Source organism: Mobula hypostoma, chromosome 12 (assembly GCF_963921235.1).
Source record: "Mobula hypostoma chromosome 12, sMobHyp1.1, whole genome shotgun sequence".
Taxonomy (NCBI): Eukaryota; Metazoa; Chordata; class Chondrichthyes; order Myliobatiformes; family Myliobatidae; genus Mobula; species Mobula hypostoma.
This window is the reverse complement of record NC_086108.1, coordinates 55,463,291-55,484,548: the sequence shown is the minus strand read 5'-3', so window position 1 is coordinate 55,484,548 and position 21,258 is coordinate 55,463,291. Positions and strand designations below refer to the sequence as shown.

General features: G+C 40.0%; 1 protein-coding gene across 5 annotated transcripts in view; it reads right to left on the bottom strand.

Moving 5' to 3' along the window:
• pde4ba (phosphodiesterase 4B, cAMP-specific a) overlaps positions 1-21,258 on the bottom strand; it is a 620,756-nt gene that overhangs the window by 381,310 nt on the left and 218,188 nt on the right. Inside the window, exon 1 of one of the 5 annotated variants that reach the window (XM_063064158.1) lies at positions 12,982-13,431. The exons of the other annotated variants lie outside the window; for them this stretch is intronic. Within the exon in view, the coding sequence (XP_062920228.1) occupies positions 12,982-13,274 (293 nt within the window). The 5' untranslated portion in view covers positions 13,275-13,431. Of the gene's footprint in view, positions 1-12,981; positions 13,432-21,258 lie in introns of those variants that run through there. 5 annotated transcript variants of the gene reach the window in all.

The following is a 21,258-nucleotide window of genomic DNA, read 5'->3' as shown; positions in this document are numbered from 1 at the left end:
AGGATATAAAAGCAAAGATGTAATGCTGAGGCTTTATAATGCATTGGCCAGACACCACTTGGAGTATTGGGAGCAGTTTTGGGCCCCTTATTTAAACAAAGATGTGCTAGCAATGGAGAGGTTCCAAAGGAGGTTCCCAAGAATGATCCTGGGAATGAAAGAGTTAACTTATGTGAAGCATTTGATGGCTCTTGGCCTGATTTGCTGGACTATAGAAGAATAAGGGGGTATCTCATTAAAACCCAATGAATATTGAAAGGCCTAGATAGAGTGGACATGGGTAGGATGATTACTATAGGGGGGAGTCTTGGACATACGTCACAGCCTCAGTGTAGAGGAATGTCCCTTTAGAACAGATATGAAGGGGGATTTCTTTCGCCAGAAGGTGCTAAATCTGTGGAATTCATTGCCACAGATGGCTACGGAGGCCAAGTCATTGCATATATTTAAAACAGAGACTGGTGGGTTCTTGATTAGTAAGGGGGTCAAAGGTTACAGCAAGACAGTAGGGGAATGGGCTTAAGAGGGATAATAACTCTGCCATGATGGAATGGCAGAGCGCACTTGTTGGGCCAAATGGCCTAATTATATTTCTATGTTTTATTGTCTACGATCCAATGGTTTTCTGGTTGAGGCAATAGTAAAAACGATTTTTCTATTGAAGCCTCCAGGCTCAATTAGAATGGTGATTGAAAGAGCGTTATGATTATGGGCCGGGGAGAATCTATGCAGAATTTTTACATTTGTAGTTTAAAATAGCACTGGAGAAGAATGAATTGGTCAATTATATTTTTTTCCTTTGATGCTTTCTCACAATGTCATTTCTACATCAGTAAATATAAAATTGCAGGTCATAAATTAATTGATCTCCAGTGGACACAAACGCTAACCAAAATAATTAGCAATTTTAAGCAATAGTAGAGTTTCCAGTTTGACAACTCTGTTCCTATTCCTGCTATGTTGATGCAGAGTTGAAGGGCTGGGTATAAATTGAATACATTCAATGACTAAGTGGGAGCTCTGATTAGCCAGCATCTGACCTATAGCTTGTCTGATGATAGTATTACAATGTATGGGTAAAGAGCTGGAGATAAACTGACATGTGAAGGACACCTTGCCGGCAGTTCTCCATTTTCCAGGTCAGTGTATTATCAACTCGCTCAGTTGTGAGCGCTTTCATCTTAAGTTTAAGTGGTTACAGCTTCCAATTCTAATCTGTGATTTGAGAACTCATTGGCTTAGAGTTTAAGGTTACACTGCACTGGTCATATGCAAATATTCAGAAGGGGTATGTATCTAAAACTTTGCTTGTTCACATGATGCATGCAGCACATTATTTGTTTTCAATAAAGAGGCCAATATTTAAGAAGTCTTCGTGACTTGAGGTAATGAACAAGCAATCTAGAAGCTGAGTCCAAATCATACAATGCTAAATAATGATACTTGAGAATTTGTTAATTTGTAGGTTGAGACTAATGAAATGCGCATAACTACTACCAGACTGGCACGATAAGTTTGCTGTCTCAAAAGAATGATGCTCTGTATTATCCCTGGTCACCTCCATCTGGTGTCTTCATTCCAAACAGCTTAAACCTACTAACTTAGTTAGTTCTATGATCAGTTGGCGTTTAAGGAAGAGATTATTTGATACTTTGTATACATTAGTAGTTCAGCCCTCAGTGCTATTAATTTTATCATTAATCCTGAAGAACAAGAATAGAAATTCCCCACCATCGCCTGGCAAGCACCATCACCACAGGATCTTCAGATGATATTTTCATGCTCTTCTCAAAGCAACAGAAGTGAGCAAAAGGGAATACTTAATGTTGCCTACAGTGGAAAATTAGTTATTTAAAAAGCAACTGCAATTTTTATGAAGCTACTATACTTAAAAAAATTGTTAACAATTAATCAGCTGTTCACAATGGTTTGAACAGACTGGTGGATTTTATTGTAACCAGGTTGTTGAAGTTAAACTGAAATGGGACAAGTCCTCTGGATAGAGACCACACCCAATCCACTATTTTTTATCCCATCATCTTAATCAAAATCACTGATTCTCTCAGTCAGATGTCTCTCTTGTGACAGCCCTCATGCTCAGCTACGTAGCTCAAAAGGACACACTTGAATGTTCATGTGCACAACTGGTTTAATATATGGAAAGAGATCTGGCTGAACTCTATGAAGTGCTCTGAAATAATGTTCTCCTCTCCCAAAACTGCTCTTTATTCCAAGACTATCCTGAAGTTCAGAGATATCCAAACACTATATTACCGAAGGGAAACTAACTTTTTAAATCCATCTGATTTGTCCAATCTCTACTCAGTAGTACTCAGAGGTACTACTGCAGTTGTACAAGGCCTTGGTGAGACCACACCTGGAGTATAGTGTGAAGTTTTGGTTCCCTAATCTGAGGAAAGACATCCTTGCCATAGAGGGAGTACAAAGAAGGTTCACCAGATTGATTCCTGGGATGGCAGGACTTTCATATGATGAAAGACTGGATGAACTAGGCTTATACTCGTTGGAATTTAGAAGATTGAGGGGGGAAATGATTGAAACGTATAAAATCCTAAAGGGATTGGACAGGCTAGATGCAGGAAGATTGTTCCCGATGTTGGGGAAGTCCAGAACGAGGAGTCACAGTTTGAGGATAAAGAGGAAGCCTTTTAGGACAGAGATTAGGAAAACCTTCTTCACACAGAGAGTGGTTAATCTGTGGAATTCTCTGCCACAGGAAACAGTTGAGGCCAGTTCATTGGCTATATTTAAGAGGGAGTTAGATATGGCCCTTGTGGCTAAAGGGATCAGGGGATATGGAGGGAAGGCTGGTACAGGGTTCTGAGTTGGATGATCAGCCATGATCATACTGAATGGCAGTGCAGGCTCGAAGGGCCGAATGGCCTACTCCTGCACATATTTTCTATGTTTCTATGTTTTTTACTCACATCTAACAAGGTCATGTGGATCTCATGGGCCACTGTCACTAATGGTTGACATCATCTGATCAAATACCTTAACTAACTTAATTTTCCACTTACCTCTGAATGCACATCTATTTTTCCTCTAATCTCATCTCCATCTCAGTTCTTGTCCTCCTCCAAACCCATGTTGTACATGGGAGCCAGCTTTTGCTTCCTGGCAATCAACTAATCTGTTAACTCCAACTTCCTATCTTCTCACCCACATAAACAATATTGTAATGGTTCTTTCACCTCAGACTCTCTTTAAAATTTGTCATTACATGCTCATTCAAAAAAAACTTTTCCCCTTAGTCATTACAAATTACAGTCTCTTCTCCCCAATCCTTGAACATGTCAATACCAAATTATCTTTCTCAGAACTCCATAGCTGAAGCTCTCCAATCATGATTCAATTAGATGTCTGTTTTGTCATACTACCTAATAATTACTAAAGTCACTAATGACTGAAAGTAGATAACTTTTCTGTCTCTGTCCTTGATCCATTGGCAACCTTTGACTTGCATACCCACATATTATTTTTGGACCCTTTCATCTGCTTCTTTTGGATCTTTGATCACAAAATACTGTTTAACATTGTCATTAAACCAACTAAGTTCAATGTCATGGTTGTTTAGTTGTTTAGTGAAATAACGTATTAACCAGAGAGGATAAATGGTAGATCTCCAACACTTTCTGCTACATCTGCCTGGGCAGTAACTATATTATCATTCCTCACACCCAAACCAAGTTTGTCTCCTCTGAGGATCTGTTTTGCCTCCACTGTTCTCTGATTTCTTCTTCAACCACAAACACCCTCTTTGCACTTCCTCTTCAAGAATTCCAAACAGTAAAGAACCAATGACAAACTTTCACAAAAAATTTTGGCTACAGTTAGAACATAGTGTGCAATTTTGGGCACAGAATTATAGAAATGTGTTCAATAAATATAGGCAATCTATAAGCACAAATTACTATAATGATGTCAGTTATGAAAAACTATGATGTTTTCAATATTTCCAATGCATTGAGGATATCTAACAGAAAATTAAATAGGTATTCTGAATACTCTGAAGGAGTTAGTGATTGAAGCAGAGATGGTCATAATTTTAAAGTGGTTCAAGTCTTTCAAAGAAGAGAAAATAAAACGAAAACTAGAGTAGGAAATCACATAGGTTCTTGTGAAAGATAAACACAAAAACAGACAGCAAAGTGGCCTGTTCTAATGTTGCTATTTCAAATCAAGGTTATGTCTGAATAATGAAAGCTACGGTGATCACAGTAAATTGAGCTGTGAAACTAGGTGAAAGCTCTCCTCCACACAAGGGCAATAAACAATATAACATAGAACATTACTGCAAGGAGCAGGCCCTTGAATTCAACCAACTTTCTTCTGCCTGTAAGTAATCCATGATCCTCCATTCCCCTCATGTGCATCTCATAGCCTGTTAAACACCACTATTGTGACTGCTGCAATTACAACTTCCACTCACCTGCCACACTGTACAAATTAAAACTGCCCTACACATCTCCTTTAAACATCACTCTCCTACCTTAAATACATGTGCTATTATGGCAATATTTTTATTGAAATCCCATCATTATTTTCTAATTTACCCTGGATAAATGTTGTTTAAAACAACCAGAGGATTCCTATAGCTGGTGTTCACTCCTTTAGCCCATGAAGGAAAAAATAAAGGATAACTCAGTCCTTAGTCATAGTCATGGCACTATTGATGGTTTTCCCAGAGAATTAGACCCAGCTTTCTTTTTTTTAATCATGTTCTAATAGTGGTCACTGTGCAGGAAACATGAGAAAAGACAAATTATCTCTGCATAATATTAATTATCACAATGCTAATTCAATAGCTTCAAAGACCAAGGACAATGTTACTTGAGAAAAATTAAGTCAAACATGCTAAAACATGCTTATAATTATAGGAGATTTTAAACTGCCTAATGTAGACTGGGACTGTCATAGTGCTAAGGCTAAGATGTGGGGGAATTTGTTAAGTGTGTTCAGGAACGTTTGCTTAGGCAATATATAGAAGGTGCTACTAAGGAGAGGGCAAAACTTGATCTACGCTTGGGGAATAAGGCAGGACTAGCGATTGAGGTGTCAGTACGGGAGCACTTTGGGACCAGTGATCATAGATCTATTAGATTTAAGTTAGTTATACAAAGGGGCAGATTGGGTCCACAAATTAAAGGCCAAAACTGTGACAAGGCAAATTTTAAATGGTATTAGACAGGAACTTGCAAAAGTTAATTTAAATAGGTTGTTTGTATGAAAAGGGATCTTCAGCAAATGAGAGCTCAACGTTTGCATATTTCTTTCAGAGTGAAGGGCAAGGCAGGCAGGCATGGGAAACTTTGAATGATGAGGGATACTGAGGAAATGATAAAGAAAATGAAGAGAGCTGGGTCATTAAAAGTAGCTGGGATCAAGGGAATCCCTGGAACAGAACAGTGGATGTGGGACCATATTTAATAAGGCAATCAGAAGAGCAAAAATGAAAATAATAATGTAATTTCAGCAGAGAACACCAAGGAAAACCCAAAGACATTTCATAATTATATGAAATATATAATTATATGGGAGAAAGTAACTAGCAAAAGACCAAAGTGGACATTGCTGTTTGGAGCCAGAGAAAATGGGCAAGGTAATCAATAAACATTTCTACTGTTTTTACTATGGAGAAATACATGAAGACTATGGAACTTAAATTGGTTAATGGTGATGTCTTGCAAATATTCCATATTACAGCAGAGGTGCTGCTAGCCATGTTATTATACATGAAGGCAGATAAATCTCTGGGGCATGTTCAGATATATCCTAGAACACTGTGAGAAGCTAAAGGAGAAATTCTGGGAGACCTGGCTGAGAAATATGCATCATCATTCGCCACAGGTGAGGTGCCAGAGAACCATCTCAGAAAAGGAGCAAAGATAAACTTGGGAACTACAGACCTGTAAAAGGATGACCAGATACAGTTAATTATCATTTGGTCCCTCTTTGTATGAACCCACAGGAGATGGCTGACTTTTACTAATGAGAATATTGTGGATGCCAAAGAAATGTAGATAATAAATAGTGGGGTCTTGCTTCATATGTATATTATAAGGAAGGAGGTATTTACAGCCTTGAAGATTATTTAAGTGAGCAGATTTCCAGGGCCTGAATAAGTACACATAGGACCTTACGGAAGATCACTGAAGAAATCACAGAGGCCCTTGTAGAGATATTTGCTTCATCATTAGCTGCTGGTAAATTCCAGAGAACTAAAGGGTGGTTACTGTTGTTCCATTGTTCAAGAAGGTGAGCAAGGATAGGCCAGGGAAATCTTGGCCAACAAGCCCGACTTCAGTTGTAGGGAAATTATTGGAGGGAATTCTGAAGGACAAGTTATACCACTACTTCGATAGTCAAGGCTAAATTAGGAATAGTCAGAATGGTTTTGTATGTGGAAAATCCTATCTGACAAATCGTGAGATAGATTCAGAATTGGCTTGATGATAGGAAGCAGAGAGTTACGGTTGAAGGATGATTCTGACTGGAAGCTTGTGACCAGTGGCGTGCCCCAGGGATAGGTATTGGCAACTGTTGTTTATTATTCAGATAAATAATTTGATTCTGATACACGACATAATTAGCAGGTTATACTGAATTAGAGGTCCTGTTGATAGTGATGCAAGTTGCAACGCATTGTAAAGAGAAGAGAGGTAAAGCAGCAGTGAGGTCATGGACCACATATGGATTATAGAAGGTGCCTGCAGTCATGTGGAAAACTAGGATGGATAAATCCCCAGGGAATGACAAGAAGTCCCCTCAGACCTCATGGGAGGCCAGTACAGAAACTGAAGAGGCCCTGACAGAGATAATTAACACATCCTTAGCCACTCTGGGTGAGGTGTCAGATGACTGGATGATGGCTACTATTGTTCTGATGTCCAGTAAAGGCTCTAAGGCACACTTCAAGAATGTGTGCTTAGTTTACTGCTGTACTCTCTCTACCCCCTTGAGTTTTGTGGCTCGGCACAGCTCAGGTGCCTACTATAAATTTGTTAATGACACAACTATAGTTGGCAGTATTTCAAATGGTGATGAAGAGGTGTACGGGAGTGAGATAAATCAGCTAGTTAAATGGTGTCACAAAAACACCCTTGCACTCAACATCAGTAAGACCAAGGAATTCATTGTGGATTTCAGGAAAAGGAGTTAAGGGAACACGCTTCAGTCCTCATTGAGGTATCAGCAGTGGAAAGGGTGAACAGTTTCAAGTTCCCAGGTGCCAACGTATCTAAAGATCTACCTGGGCTCAACATAATGACACAATTACAAAGAATGCGCGACAGCAGCTACATTTCATGAGGATTTTGAGGAGACTTTGTATACCACCAAGATCTAAGAAATGTCTACAGATTTACTGTAGAGAGCATTCTAACTGATTGCATCACCATCTGGTGTGGATAAGCACCGCACAGGAACAGAAAAAGTTGCACAAGGTTGTAAACTCAGTCAGTTCCTTCATGGACACTCCACAACATCCAGGACGTCTTCAAAAGGTGAAGACTTAGAAAGATAGCATCCATCATGAAGGCCCCCATCACCCAGGACATGCCCTCATTTTATTGCTACCATCAAGGTGGTGGTAGGGGAGCCTGAAGACACATATCCAGTGTTTTTAAGAACAGTTTTTTCCCCTCTGCCATAAGATTTCTGAGGGAGAATGAATTCATGAACACTATTTCACTACTGTTTTTTTCTTTTTTGCTCTCTTTTTGCTATATACGTATATATAAAATAATTGTAATTTGCACTGTACTGTTGCTGCAAAACAACACATTTCACAACATACCAGTGATGATTCAGATTCTGAACAATAAGCCATAAAATTATAGTCAAATGATCTTGCTGTCAGTAGTGAGTAAATTATTGCAAATCATTGAAAATTATTGAAATTATATCCATATCTGAGGGAATGGATACTTAAGTATTAGGACAGACTGGAACTGATTCGAGATTGTCAATATGGCTATGCATGGTGAGTCATGTCTAACCAATCATAGAGTTTTTCGAAGAGCTTATCAGGAAAGTTAATGAAGGAACTGCAGTGGTTGTTGTCTACATGAACTTTAGCAAGGCCTTTGACAAACTCCCACATGGGAGGTTAGTCAAGAAGGATCAGTCTCTTGATATTCAGGATGAGTTAGTAAATTGGATTAGACATTGGCTTCACATGAGAAACCAAAGAGTGGTAGTAAATGGTTGGTCCTCTGATTGGAGGCCCGTAACATGTGCTGAGCTGCTGGGTCAGTTGTATTTGTCATCCATGTCAACAATCTGGATATTCATGTGGTAAACTAGATCAGCAATTTGTGGAAGATACGAGATTGGGGCTGTAATGGACAGCGAGGAAGGCTATAAAAGTTTGGAGCAGGATCTGCACCACTTGGAAAAGTGGGCTGAAAAATGGCAAATGTAAGTTAATGCAGACAAGTGTGAGGCGAGGGACTATGACAGGGCAAACCAGGGCAGGGCTCACATCGTGAATGATAGCACACTGAAGACTGCGGTAGAACAGAGGGATCTGTGAATACAGATCCTTAATTCCTTGAAAGTAGCGTCACAAATAGATAGGGTTGTAAAAAGTGCTTTTGGCACATTGGCCTTCATAAATCAAATTATTAAGTATAGGAGTTGGGATGTTATGTTGGATCTGTTTAAGACCTTGGTAAGGCCTAATTTGGAGTATTGTGCACAGTCTGGTCACATAGCTACTGGAAGGATGTGATTAAGATTGAAAGAGTACAGAGAAAATTTACAAGGATGTTGCTGGGATTTGAGGACCTGAGTTATCGGGAAAAGTTGAATAGGTTAGAACTTGATTCCCTGGAGTGCAGGAAACTGACGGGAGATTTGATAGAGTTATACAAAATTATGAGGGGGCTTCCCCCCGCACCCCCCCCCCCGAGGTTGGGTGAGACTAGAACTGGAATTCATAGGTTAAGGATAAAGATTGAAATATTTAATGAGAACTTGAGGGGGAAATTCTTCACCCAGAGGGTGGTGAGAGTGAATAATCTGCCAGCAGAAGTGGTGGATATGGGCTCTATTCCGACATTTAAGGGGTTTGATTAAGTACGTGAATGGAAGGGAGTATGGAGAGCAATGGTCCTGGGATGGGTTGATGGGAATAGGCAGAATAACAATTCAACATTGATTAGGATGGTCAAACAGCCTCTTTCTGTGCTGCAGTGCTCTATGAGTCTAATGGCAAATGGACTTCCACTTAGATAAGTGTGAAATGATGCATTTCGACAGTCAAACTTGCGTGAGACTTACATAATGAATGACAGGATACGAATAAGAGTGTGGAGCAGAGGGACCAGGAAGTACAAGTGCACAGTTCACTGAAAACATCTACACAGGTTGACAAGGAGGTGAAGATGGTGCCTAGCATGCTGGCCTTCATCAGTCAGGGCATCAAGTTTAGGAGTAGGGATATTACATTCCAGTTATACAAGTCATCTGTGATGCTTCACTTGGAGTACAGTTTTGGTCACTATTATAGGAAAGATGTCAAGCTAGGGAGGTTACAGAAGAGATACACTATGTTAACGTCTAGACTCGAGAGCCTGAGTTATAGGGAGAGGCTGGCCGCGCTGGATCTGTAATCCCTGAAGCACAGAAGGATAAGGGGTGACCTCAAAAAGGTTTAGAAAACTGTAAAGGGTGTGGATAAGGTGGACAGTCATAGTCTATTCCCCAGTGTTCCAGAGTCTAAACCTAGAGGATACAAAGATTTTACACAGAGACTTCAGCAATAACTTTACAGAGAGTATAGTGAGTACCTGAATGAACTGTTAGAGGAAGTAATCAAGAAGATAAAGGCAGGGAGGTAGATGTAATCCATTTGGACTTTGATAAGGTTCCATATGATACAATGCTATAGAAAGTTATTTTGCATTGGATCCAGGGAGACCTAGATAATTGGATACATAATTATATTAATGGTAGGAAACTGAGGATGATGGTGGAAGGTTGTTTCCAGAGGCCTATGAGTAGTTGTGTGCTTCAAGGGTTGGTGCTAGGTCCATTGTTGTTAGCAAATTATATCAATGATTTGGATAAGAATGAATAAGGACATGGCTAGTAAATATGCAGATGGCATCAACATATGTGGTGTCAAAGAGTGAAGATGGCTTTATCAAAGATTACAGCAGAATCTTGATCAGCTGGATAAGCAGACTGAGGAATGGCAAGTGAAGTTTCATTCTGATAAGTGTGAACTGTTGCATTTTGGGACGAAAAATAAGAGTCAGACTTTACAGTGAACAGTAGGGCCTGGCTAGTCTTGTAGGACAGTGGAGCCTAGGAGTTCATAGTTCCCTAGAAGTGACATTGCAGGTGGATAGGATGGTGAAGGGGGCTTTTGATATGCTGGCTTTCATCTGTCAGTGCACGGATTATAAAAATTGGGATAGTACGATGCTTTTGTACAAGATGGTGGTGAGGCTGCATTGAGGATATTGTGTCCAGTTCATTCTGCTATAGGAGAGATGCCTTTAAGCTGAAAACAGTGCAGAAGAGATTTGAGAATGTTGCCAGGTTTTGAGGGATTAAGTTGTAGAGAGAGGTTGAGCAGGCTAGGAATGTAGAAGAATGGGGGGGGGGAGTTGTTTGATAGAGATGTACAAAATCATAAAAGGCATAGGTAAAAGTGAAAGCATAGTTCACCCCCCCCCCACCGCCCAACCCCACCAAGGCTAGGTAAAGAAACAGAGGGCATACTTTTAAGGTGAGAGGGGAGAGATTTAATAAGCAATTGAGAGGCAACATTTTACCCCAGTGAGTGGTTCGTATGTGGAATGTGCTGCCAGAAGATGCAGCAAAGGCAGGTGCATTAAACAACATTTAAAATGCACTGGGACATGTACAGATAGAGGGATGCAGGGCAAACACATGCTAATTACTAGCTTAGATAGGCATTTTGATTGGCATAGACTGGTTGGGCTAATGGGTCCTTTTCTATGCTGTATGACTGACTTTTTATGGTTCAAGGAAAACAAATATAAAAGCCCTCGCTGATTTGATGCAATTTAGCAAGGCGAATTCAGAATAATTTGGTATGCAGCTGGACTTTATTGATCTCTTTAATGCTAGTTTTAAACTTACTCTTTTCACATATTAATTGCAAGTGGAGCAAGCATCTGCAAACAGGTAAATGAATGTGTTGAAAAGGAAATAGATTAATAGATAAAGTAAATTTAAACTATCGTAAGCACTAACCTGTTAGCAAAATTCCAATCTGCTGAAACTATATTTTAATTCACCGAACATGGTCGCTACTGACAGGATCAACATTTTGTGCCCATTCCCAATTGCCTTCCAACTGAGTGGTTTCCTAGGTCACTTCAGAAAGACGTTACCAGTAAATCACATTGCCTGGGGACTGGAGTCATATACTGTCCAGACAGGGAGAGATTTCTTTCCCTTAAGGCATTATTGAACTGGATGTATTTTCACGTCAATTTGTTAGATTCACAGTCATCAGTCCGGATGCTGACCTTTCATTCCAGACATTTAATTAACTGAAATTAAATTCTCTAACTGCTGTGATGAGATTTGAACCTGAATCTCTGGATTAACATGGAATAGCTTGAAAGCAAAATCAAAACTCATAACTACTGAATAAAAGACCCTCTGCCCAGTTAGCAGAACACTGGTTACATTTTGTCATGAACTGTATTCAAAGAGGTGCACCTTCGAGAAGAAACCTCCATTGTGCCACACTCTGCAGCCAGGCAACATGGGTGTTATTTTCTATAATGTATCTCTTTCAGTCACTCTGCTATTGTTGGGTAACCTTTCTGATATTAATGTTTGCTCTTAATCAACTAGGAGAAGAAGAGAGAAACTGAATACCAGTGCTGCTAGCATTTCACACACGGAGGAGGAAGACCAGAGGTATTTAGAGCAACAAGATTGCTAAGTGCAATGGGAGAATAAGAAGTGGGTGGTGAGTGGTTCCAAATGATATCATGAGTACCACTGTGTTGCCACAACAGAGGCTGTGACGAACTTTGAGGTTTATGTAATAACAAATGACTTTAAAAATTCTGCTAGCAATAAATAGAATGACAATTTTATCTGAATAATTAATTATAAACTCATGTGTACACCTTAAAATATAAATGCCAAAGTTACGAAGCACCCCATTCTGATCTATGAGCCGTTCTATTGGATGATATCATGGGCTGAACAAATTGAGAGCAGCATCAGAGTCAGACCACGATGTCATCAATGGAGCAGTTCATTAACAGCTGAGGGAGGAACACTATACCTTCAACAGGAAAACACACAGAGAATTTTAAATTTGGCTCTCTCACTTAACCCAATAATAACTATCTGCCAGAAATTATTTTTAGTTAAAATGATAGCATGGGACCTGCTTCAGAGTTAAATTATAACACAAGTGGCTCCTACACTGCAGATATTTCACACCAGCCAATAGAATCGTATTTACAACTGTTTTTTTTAAATTTAGTAACACTGCTGTATTCCTGTGAATAATCCTGAAAGCAAAGCAGTGATGGTATCAATACTTGGCCCTTGAAGAGATCTTTATCAGTGTCCTTCAATTACAAAGGGATACAATTTAGAACCACACACTTTGCAATGACATGATAAAGGGGCTTATTCACTGTGCTGCTGATACAGCTGTTCTGCAGGTGCAACTGCAATCATTGCTAACCATCACTGCATTGCAAGCTCTCAACAAGACATTTTCAATAGTAAACATGCTAAGCTTGTTATCAATGGGTCATGCTTCCCAGTTTGCCTTGCAGAAAAAGTACAATGAATTTATTTCTTACACAATAGATAACAAGGTATATTATTAATCTAATGCAATTCCTCTAATTCTATTCATTTTGCTGATAATTTTTATTAGAATGTCCCCCATGACCCATTTTATCTAAAATTTAAAAATACATATTCCTGTAATTAAGCTCTTACCATGTATGTGCAACAGTAAACCGTCGGCGTTGACGAATGCTTTTATTCACCAACAACTTTCTAAACAGACGTGGAGAATTTCTTGGGGAGCTCCGAGGAGAGATTTTAGGAGAGGTGGCTCTCTTTTCTGTTAATTTGGACGGTTCCAGTTCCAAATGCATATGCTCTTTAAAAATCCTAATGCAAGAATCCTCTTCAGGAGCCGTGAGCTCACAACGAAAAACGTCCTTTGTTGTCATTTTGTTCATGTTCAACAAATTTGTGCCATTGAAAATTCTTGTCCCGTGTTGCATTCAGATATTCTTGCTGGTAGGAAAAGGTTTCAGCACAACAACATTAAGCAGCTGTTAAAAATATTTTGCTCTTAAAGCAAAAATTTAAATAAACAATTTCAATAAAAAGAAACCCCTGTAAACCTTAGACTTGTCCAGACTATCTTGCCACACGTAATGATGGCCAGCTGCTTTTTACAAGAGCTCCAGCAGTACTGATAGATGTCTTGAATATTAGTCAGTGTGTGATCATTTATGTCAGAAGCCGCCTAGTGGATGAAGCAGGCCTCTGAAGCACACAATGAACTGCATGAAATTCATTCAGCTCAAGGCATCACCCAAGTAAAATGTTAATGCTTCAAAATAAAAACCAAGTAATTTGTTGAATACTGTTTTGGAAAGAACTGTTACAAAATTCTTATCATTTATTTATCATCAACCACAAAACATTCAATTGGTTCGGTAATGATGATGCATGATACAGAACAAGCATTCAAGATCGAGTTGAAATTTTCATTCAGATTTACTTCACCCCAATAGTTTATGAAAAAGATTAACAACCCGTGAGAGCTAAATAGGGTGTCCTTTTTCAACATTAAGTGGTTTAATTGCAAAAAAAAATAAACTTTCCTACTTCAGTAAAAATAATCTATTTCTTCAAAGAATACATTAAAGCCAAGAAGCTGTCACAAGATATCATTCTACTTGGCTGAAATATACGTGCTAGTATGCAGAAGTTAGATTAGATTAGATTAGACTAGAAAGTTATGTATCTTTTCAAGGCAGAGATGGTTTCCTGATTTATCTTTAACTAATGATACTTTGCAAAAGTTTTAAAAGCCTATATAAATTATATTAAAACTAATCTGACCTGCCACTTTAAAAAAACTTGAATAACTTCAAGGAAAATTACAGTATTTTTGAAAATGAATGTCTTTTTAGCTTGTTGAAATCACTGGCACATGCAGGAATCAAAACAGTAAGGGAAAGCACATGCTTTTAAAAATATTTGAAGTAACTGAATCAAAATCGAAGGTGGTGGTCTAATTAATGTTTTGCCAGCAGCCATTTCTACCTATTGATTTCTCAGGGCTTGCTGTTCTTATTCCAGACTTGCGCAAATGAAAGGTTTCCCAAAGCTGGGAAATATGCACAAGTTCTCACCGTCTTGTTAGACTCCACAAAGAGTTCACCTCTGCACCAGAGGCACAGCTGGCAGCATAGTCAAGGTGCCACTATGGGGTTAAACCCATGCTAATGCAGACTTCAGGACCTCTGCTGAGAAAACCAGAGAAATGCTGATGGTAGACTCCCAGAATAAACAATCAGTTCTGATCTCCGCCAGTGGGAAGAGATTTCCAAGCAGGCAGAAGAAAAGATTCACAGGTGTAGTCAAAGTATCCTTCAAAAACAAAATATCCTTGCCCCCTCGAGAGTGCCTAAATTGCAACAGAGAGTACTTGCAGTGGTTTTGAGCTCATGCACAAGGGCAACAGAAATGCTGCATAAAAGGCAAATGAGGCACGCCACTTCCATTCTCACATTCAGTAGCTCTTTGACACTTTACCTTACCTTTAATGATGCAATTACAACTGCAACACTTGCTGCTTATATCTTTGGATTACAGCTGGCTAGAAGCTTAAAACTTAATTGAACCAAATACATTAATTCCCCAGTTACCAGAATAACACCGTCTGGTTACTGGACATTGTGTGGTGCATTTTAAAGCACCTTCAGGCCTGTGCTCCATCTGCAAAGCTTAAATCTACAGCTTGATAAAATACTCAGTACTTTTCTGGTTGGGTATAATGTTCAGAAAGCTGAACACCAACCAAAGAAAGTAGCAAACTTTGCCTGTCCTGAGTTTTCATTCCCTTCTTTACTGCTGTGTTGTGCATAATCCACAGGACTTGTAGCAACTCGACAAAGCTGGTATGCCAATTATTTCTTACTTGCAACTCAACGTGGATTTGTGCAATAAACTATCTCTAACCTAACTGAACAGGAGACCAGTTTTTGTGCATCTCCAAAAGACAACATAGTGTTAATAGGGGCCCACATAAGAAATTAACAGCTCCAAAATTACAAGAATAAAGGAAATTATTGGGAGGGTTAAGAGATAGGGAAGGCACTAGGAATTGAATGTACATTTGAAATGGAAGGAAATGAATGATGATATACCATAAAGATTGTGTTCAGGCCCCAACTATTCACCACACTCATTAAGGACCTATATAACAAAATAGAGAGCCATACGATCAACTCTGCATAGCTGTCTCTGATTGCTGAGACAGATAAATATTGTAGATAGCAGCAAATAATTACACAGAATAAAATTACAAAGGGACATTCACAGAATGAATAAGCAAAACCATGACAAATGGCTTTCAGCACAGGGTGAGTGGGCAGTGAACCAAGAAAAAGGTGAATTCAATTTTTTTTAAAAATAAACTCAAATGCTGAGGAAGTGGAAGTTCAGAAATGTAGAGAAATGAAAATAATCTGAAAGACTAATGTAGCCTTGTTAAATGGAGGGATAATCCCAGTTACCAAAAATTGGCTAGAGGCAATCCATGTCTTGCCTTTCAAAAGCTCATCTAGATAGTTTAAAAAAAAAGTGTTTTCTCAGGCAATACATTCCAAATCGGAACTATATTAAGTCAATTCCTCGGATCTCCTCTAACCCTCTGGCACCCAACCTGCGATCTCTGCCCTCTGGTTTTAGATGCTTCTTTTAAGGGAAAAGCTTCCTCACTCTACAACCTTTCTATGCCCCTCATAATTTTACACTTTGTTCTCCAATAAAACAAAACCAAACTATCCAATCCTTCCACCCTAGGCAACATCCTGATGGAATCCAATCAAGTTCTTCCTACATTGTGGTGACTAGAAATTCTCACAGTATTCCAGCTAAGGTCTAATGAAAGTTTTACTGTAATATGATCACCATGCTCTTACATTCCACACACCAGCCAATAAGGGCCAACATCTCAAATGCTTTCTTCATGTTGTCTACCTATGCTGGATATATGGATATATAGCAGGGTCCCCCTGCTCCTCAGAACTGCCCATGGGGCTACGATGCATGGTTATATATTCTACCCTTACTAGAACTCACAGAATACACCAGCTTGCACACATCTGGATTAAAATTCATTTGATATATTCCTTAACAACTGCATACCAATATATTTTGTCACTTTGTCAAAAAAGTGATCAATTTAGTCAGACAAGACCTCCTACCAAAGTCATGTTGAGTGTGCCTGATCAACACTGCCTTCCAAGGAGACACAAAAGACTGCAGAAGCTGGCATCTGGGAGAACTCAGTGGTTAAGGCAGCATCAATGGAGGGATATAAAGTACTCCTGTTCTTTCTAGGGAGGTGGGTGAGGAAATGGGGTCAGAGCATTAGTAAGTAAAAGTAGAAGTGCAGGAAATAGAGAATATGTGGGGGAGGTCTCAATCTATAACAGGCGAAGGAGAGGAAATCCCATTTTCTAAAAATTGCACTGGAGTGGAAGGCCTCATATCGAGTGTAGATGTAACAAAGACGGAGAAAGAAAAAGGAACAGCACCTTATGAGTGACAGCGTGGGAGGAGGTGTAGATGTCGGAGTCCACCTGGTCCTCACCTATCAGCCCCAACGGTCTGTATATTCAGCATATCATTCTTTGCAACTTGCACCAGCTACAAAGTGATCCTATTGCAAGCCACATCTTTCGCTCATCCCTCCAGACCAGAGAGTCATGGAGAGAGAGTGATCCCTCCTCTCTAACAGTAAGAAATGTAACATTATCCCTGTACCTCATCTCTCACAAACACGCAGGTGAGGCAGTCTTTCGTATAGCTTCCTCTAGCCTTCTTTAATTGCATCCATTGTTTCTAAAGTGACCTCCTCTATGTCAGTGAGACCAAAGGAAGGGAGTCTTCTTCATTGAGTTTTTGTGCTCCATTCACCCAGCCATCCAGATCTCCCAGTTGCTAGCCATTCTATTTCTTCTACTCATTCCCAAACCAACACATGTGTCCGTAGTCTTATATTGTACATGGGTGGCCTACAACTGACAGCATGTATGTTGAGCGGAGAGTGGGAATTGCATCAGAAGCTGCAGTTGAAGTGTCAAAGGACTGAATATTATGCAATCTAATAGGAGAGGAAGGTGGAACATGGAATAAAGGGAAGGAGCTGGGGAAGGGAATTAGTGGAGAAGCATATGAGTAATGGGCTGATGACAAAGTTGAGAAGGGGAAGAGATACTCACAATGCGCTGGAGGAACTCAGCAGGTCAGTCAGCATCAGTTGAAAAGATTAGTCGGCGTTTCGGGCTGAAACCGTTCGTCAGGACTGAAGGAAGAACTTTGGGGAGTGTTTGAAGAATGTGTGACATGGGCCAGGCGAAGAGGGGAAAGGGACAGATGGTGATCAGTTTACCAGAATCACCATAACCGTATGAAAGTTGCTGGTGATATGGATATCTTTGATCTTGAAGATGTCACAAAACCTGAAAAGGTAGGAAGAACTCACCAGGTCAGGTAGCATTTATGGAAGGAAATGTGCAGATGACTTTTCAGATTAATACCCTTCATCCATAGATGCTGCTTAAACATCAGGTTTTTGAGTTAGTGACTTCTTTCCTGTACTGTTTCATCATTGTTGTCAATCTGGCCTATATAATGAACTTGAAGATTGAGCTGGTGGTATATTTGACCACACAGGAAGCACTGCAAAGTGTTGAGCATACAACCCTCGGGACTACCAGTGTTAAGAGTTAGGTTAGGGTGGATGAAGTTTTTATGATCAATTCTGACAAATTGAGGTCTGCCAGTCAACAAGTCTAGAAGCCCCCTTCAACCACACCCTCCCCCCACCAAAAGTAGCCTGGTACCTAACATAAATTCTCCTCTTTGAGCTGAATAAATTGATATAAATGGAGAAAGCAGAATTAGTTAATCTGAATTATCTGTTTAACAGTAATGTAAACTGGAAATGTTTCAATTTACTTCGTAAATCAGCAACTGTGTTACAGTTGATGGAGGTATTCACTTGGATTAAAAACACAGACTATTTTAAGCCTCTGTAAAACTGGTGAAAGTATTTCAAACACAATATGCTGTCAAGCACATTATGCTGTCAAACCTCAAAAACACTTGGCACGATTTCCTGAATTTTAAAAAAGGAAACAACTACTAGTTTGGTAGAAAGAGAGGAGAAACTTTGCTATTTATGTAGTGTGTAGTTAAAAGTTACAGTAACTGGTTCCATCAGGTTTAAAAATAACATCTTACATTTGTCAATGTTAGAAGAGATTCAGATCATTAATTTGGTCCTTCACCACAGTTACACATTTAGCAAATGTACATGTACATTCTTTCTTTAAATATATACTCTAAGTTTCAATTCACTCAACCAGCATCAATTTCCATCAATTTGCAAATAAACAACAATCTGGAAGGTAAAGCTTTTCAATTATTGATATGATTAGACTGAAGACATAGACATGCATTTAAAATTAGATAGTAGGGGTCTTTGAGTTTGCACTAAAACCAAAGCACATCAACATTATATTTCCTGCATTGGAAAGAAAGTGACTACTTAATTTTAGTGAATTTGATTTTACTATTCTTGATGGAGAGTAGCAAGATCAAAATCACCTTCTTAAGTTTTAAACTTTAAATCACGATGACATAAAGACATTGCTTTTAATGTAATATATGTCAATAATTTAACATGTAGGCTTTTCATAGAATTTACCATCGAGAAAGACAATGGAGGTTTACAGTGGTGTCTTGAAGAGAGTACTCATTGTCCAAGAGATTGTGCTGGAGGTCTTAAAACACAGAGACAGGTAGATCAATCCCTTGGACCTGATCAAGTATATCATATGACATGGTGGAAAGTAAATATCTATTGATCTGCCAGATGGCGGGAGGAGAAGATGGCAGTGCGACGCAGCACGCGCTGCTCTCCGGTGAAATTATATCATATTTGTAAGTAGGATGCCGTGCACAATTCTGATTTGATGGAGACAGACATGAGAAGCATAGAGGAACATCTGGGGAAATTTCTGAAATGCCCAGTTCGCCGCCGCTGCTACTGTGTGTAAGGGGGTTTCGACTTTTATGTTACTGCGGAGGCTAATTAAAATGGCGTCTTTGTTATGTTAATCTGGGGAATGCGGCTTTGTTGTGTTAAACACTGAGAAAGTTTGCGCTAACAGTTTGTTTTTGCTTTAGTGTGTGATAAGAGAGTGCTATTAACCAATTGGGATAGTTGTTATGGTTTTGGTGTATTTGAAGATACTGTATGCGCAGGGTTTTGGGGCAGAAGGCGGGAGATCGAGACTGAGGATGGACGAGGTGCTGTGATTCCGCTAACGGGGTCGGACCCCGAGCGGGACGTTCGGCAAGGAGACGGAGACGGACTGGTGTGGAGCGTCTGGTCGACCACCGTTGTTGATCCCAGGCGGCCGGTCAAGGTGGTCCGAGGGGGTCGCAGGGTGAAGAAGAAGGTCCTTGAGCTCCAACGGTTGTTGTGCACGAAGAGATTGAACTTTGATAAATGTTGCACCTTTTATTTTCCTTTTATATTTTATTCTCTATTAATTATATAGTTCCAGTAATATCTATAAACTGTAAATCATTTAATTGCATCTGGTGTATTGTCTGTTATTTGGGCGGGGTGGGGTACCTCACACAGCATCCACACAAACGAATTACCCAGTTTGGCGGGGCCGAGGCTGTTTCCTTAGACAACAGCGAGCCAAGCGACCCTGAGAGTGGCCGGGGGGGCTACATGTGCAATCGAGAATCTCCGGAGGGAAGGCCCCAAAATTCCCAGCTTTGCCTGCTGCTAGCGACTGAGGCTGGGGTCGAAGCGCTTGGCAGAGATGGTGCTTGGTACTCGGTGTCAGAGGGCGGATCGGAGGCTCAAAGTTTTCGGACGACTCAGAGTCGGACTGTGGTCGGGTATGGCAGGGAGAATTTTCTTCCTTCTCCCATCTGCCTGAGATGTGAGACTTTCGAGAGACTTTGAACTTTTTTCTTGTGCCCATGGCCTGTTCTTCATCAAATTATGGTATTGTTGCACTGTTGTAACTATATGTTATAATTATGTGGTTTTTGTTAGACTTCGGTCTCGGTCTGTCCTGTGTTTCTGTGATATCACACCGGAGGAATATTGTATCATTTCTTAATGCATGCATTACTAAATGACAATAAAAGAGGACTGTGTGTCCCCACAATCTAATCTAATCTGTATCATAGCTAGCTGCATGCAAGGTGACTGAAGACTGCTGTACCCTTATATAAGAAAGGCATCAAGATTAATTGGAATTTAAATTTGTTCCGAATGTCATGTCTACTTAGGTACAGTGAAAAGCTTGAATTGCATTGAGGTAGTACAAGATAAAACAATAACAGAATGCAGAATAAAGTAATAGCGACAGAGAAAATGCTGTGCAGGTGAACAATAAGGTGCCAGATCATAAGCTAGACTGAAGTCAAGAGTAAACAAGAGGAATTCTGCAGATACTGGAAATTCAAGCAACACACATCAAAGTTGCTGGTGAATGCAGCAGGCCAGGCAGCGTCTCTAGGAAAAGGTACAGTCGACGTTTCAGGCCGAGACCCTTCGTCAGGACTAAATGAAGGAAGAGTTAGTAAGAGATTTGGAAGTGGGAGGGGGAGGAGGAGATCCAAAATGATAGGAGAAGACAGGAGGGGGAGGGATGGAGCCAAGAGCTGGACAGGTGATTGGCAAAGGGGATATGAGAGGATCATGGGACAGGAGGCCTTCACCTGTGAGTCGGCTGGGGTGATATACTGCATTCGGTGCTCCCGATGTGGCCTTCTATATATTGGCGAGACCCAACGCAGACTGGGAGACCGTTTTGCTGAACACCTACGCTCTGTCTGCCAGAGAAAGCAGGATCTCCCAGTGGCCACACATCTTAATTCCACATCCCATTCCCATTCTGACATGTCTATCCACAGCCTCCTCTACTG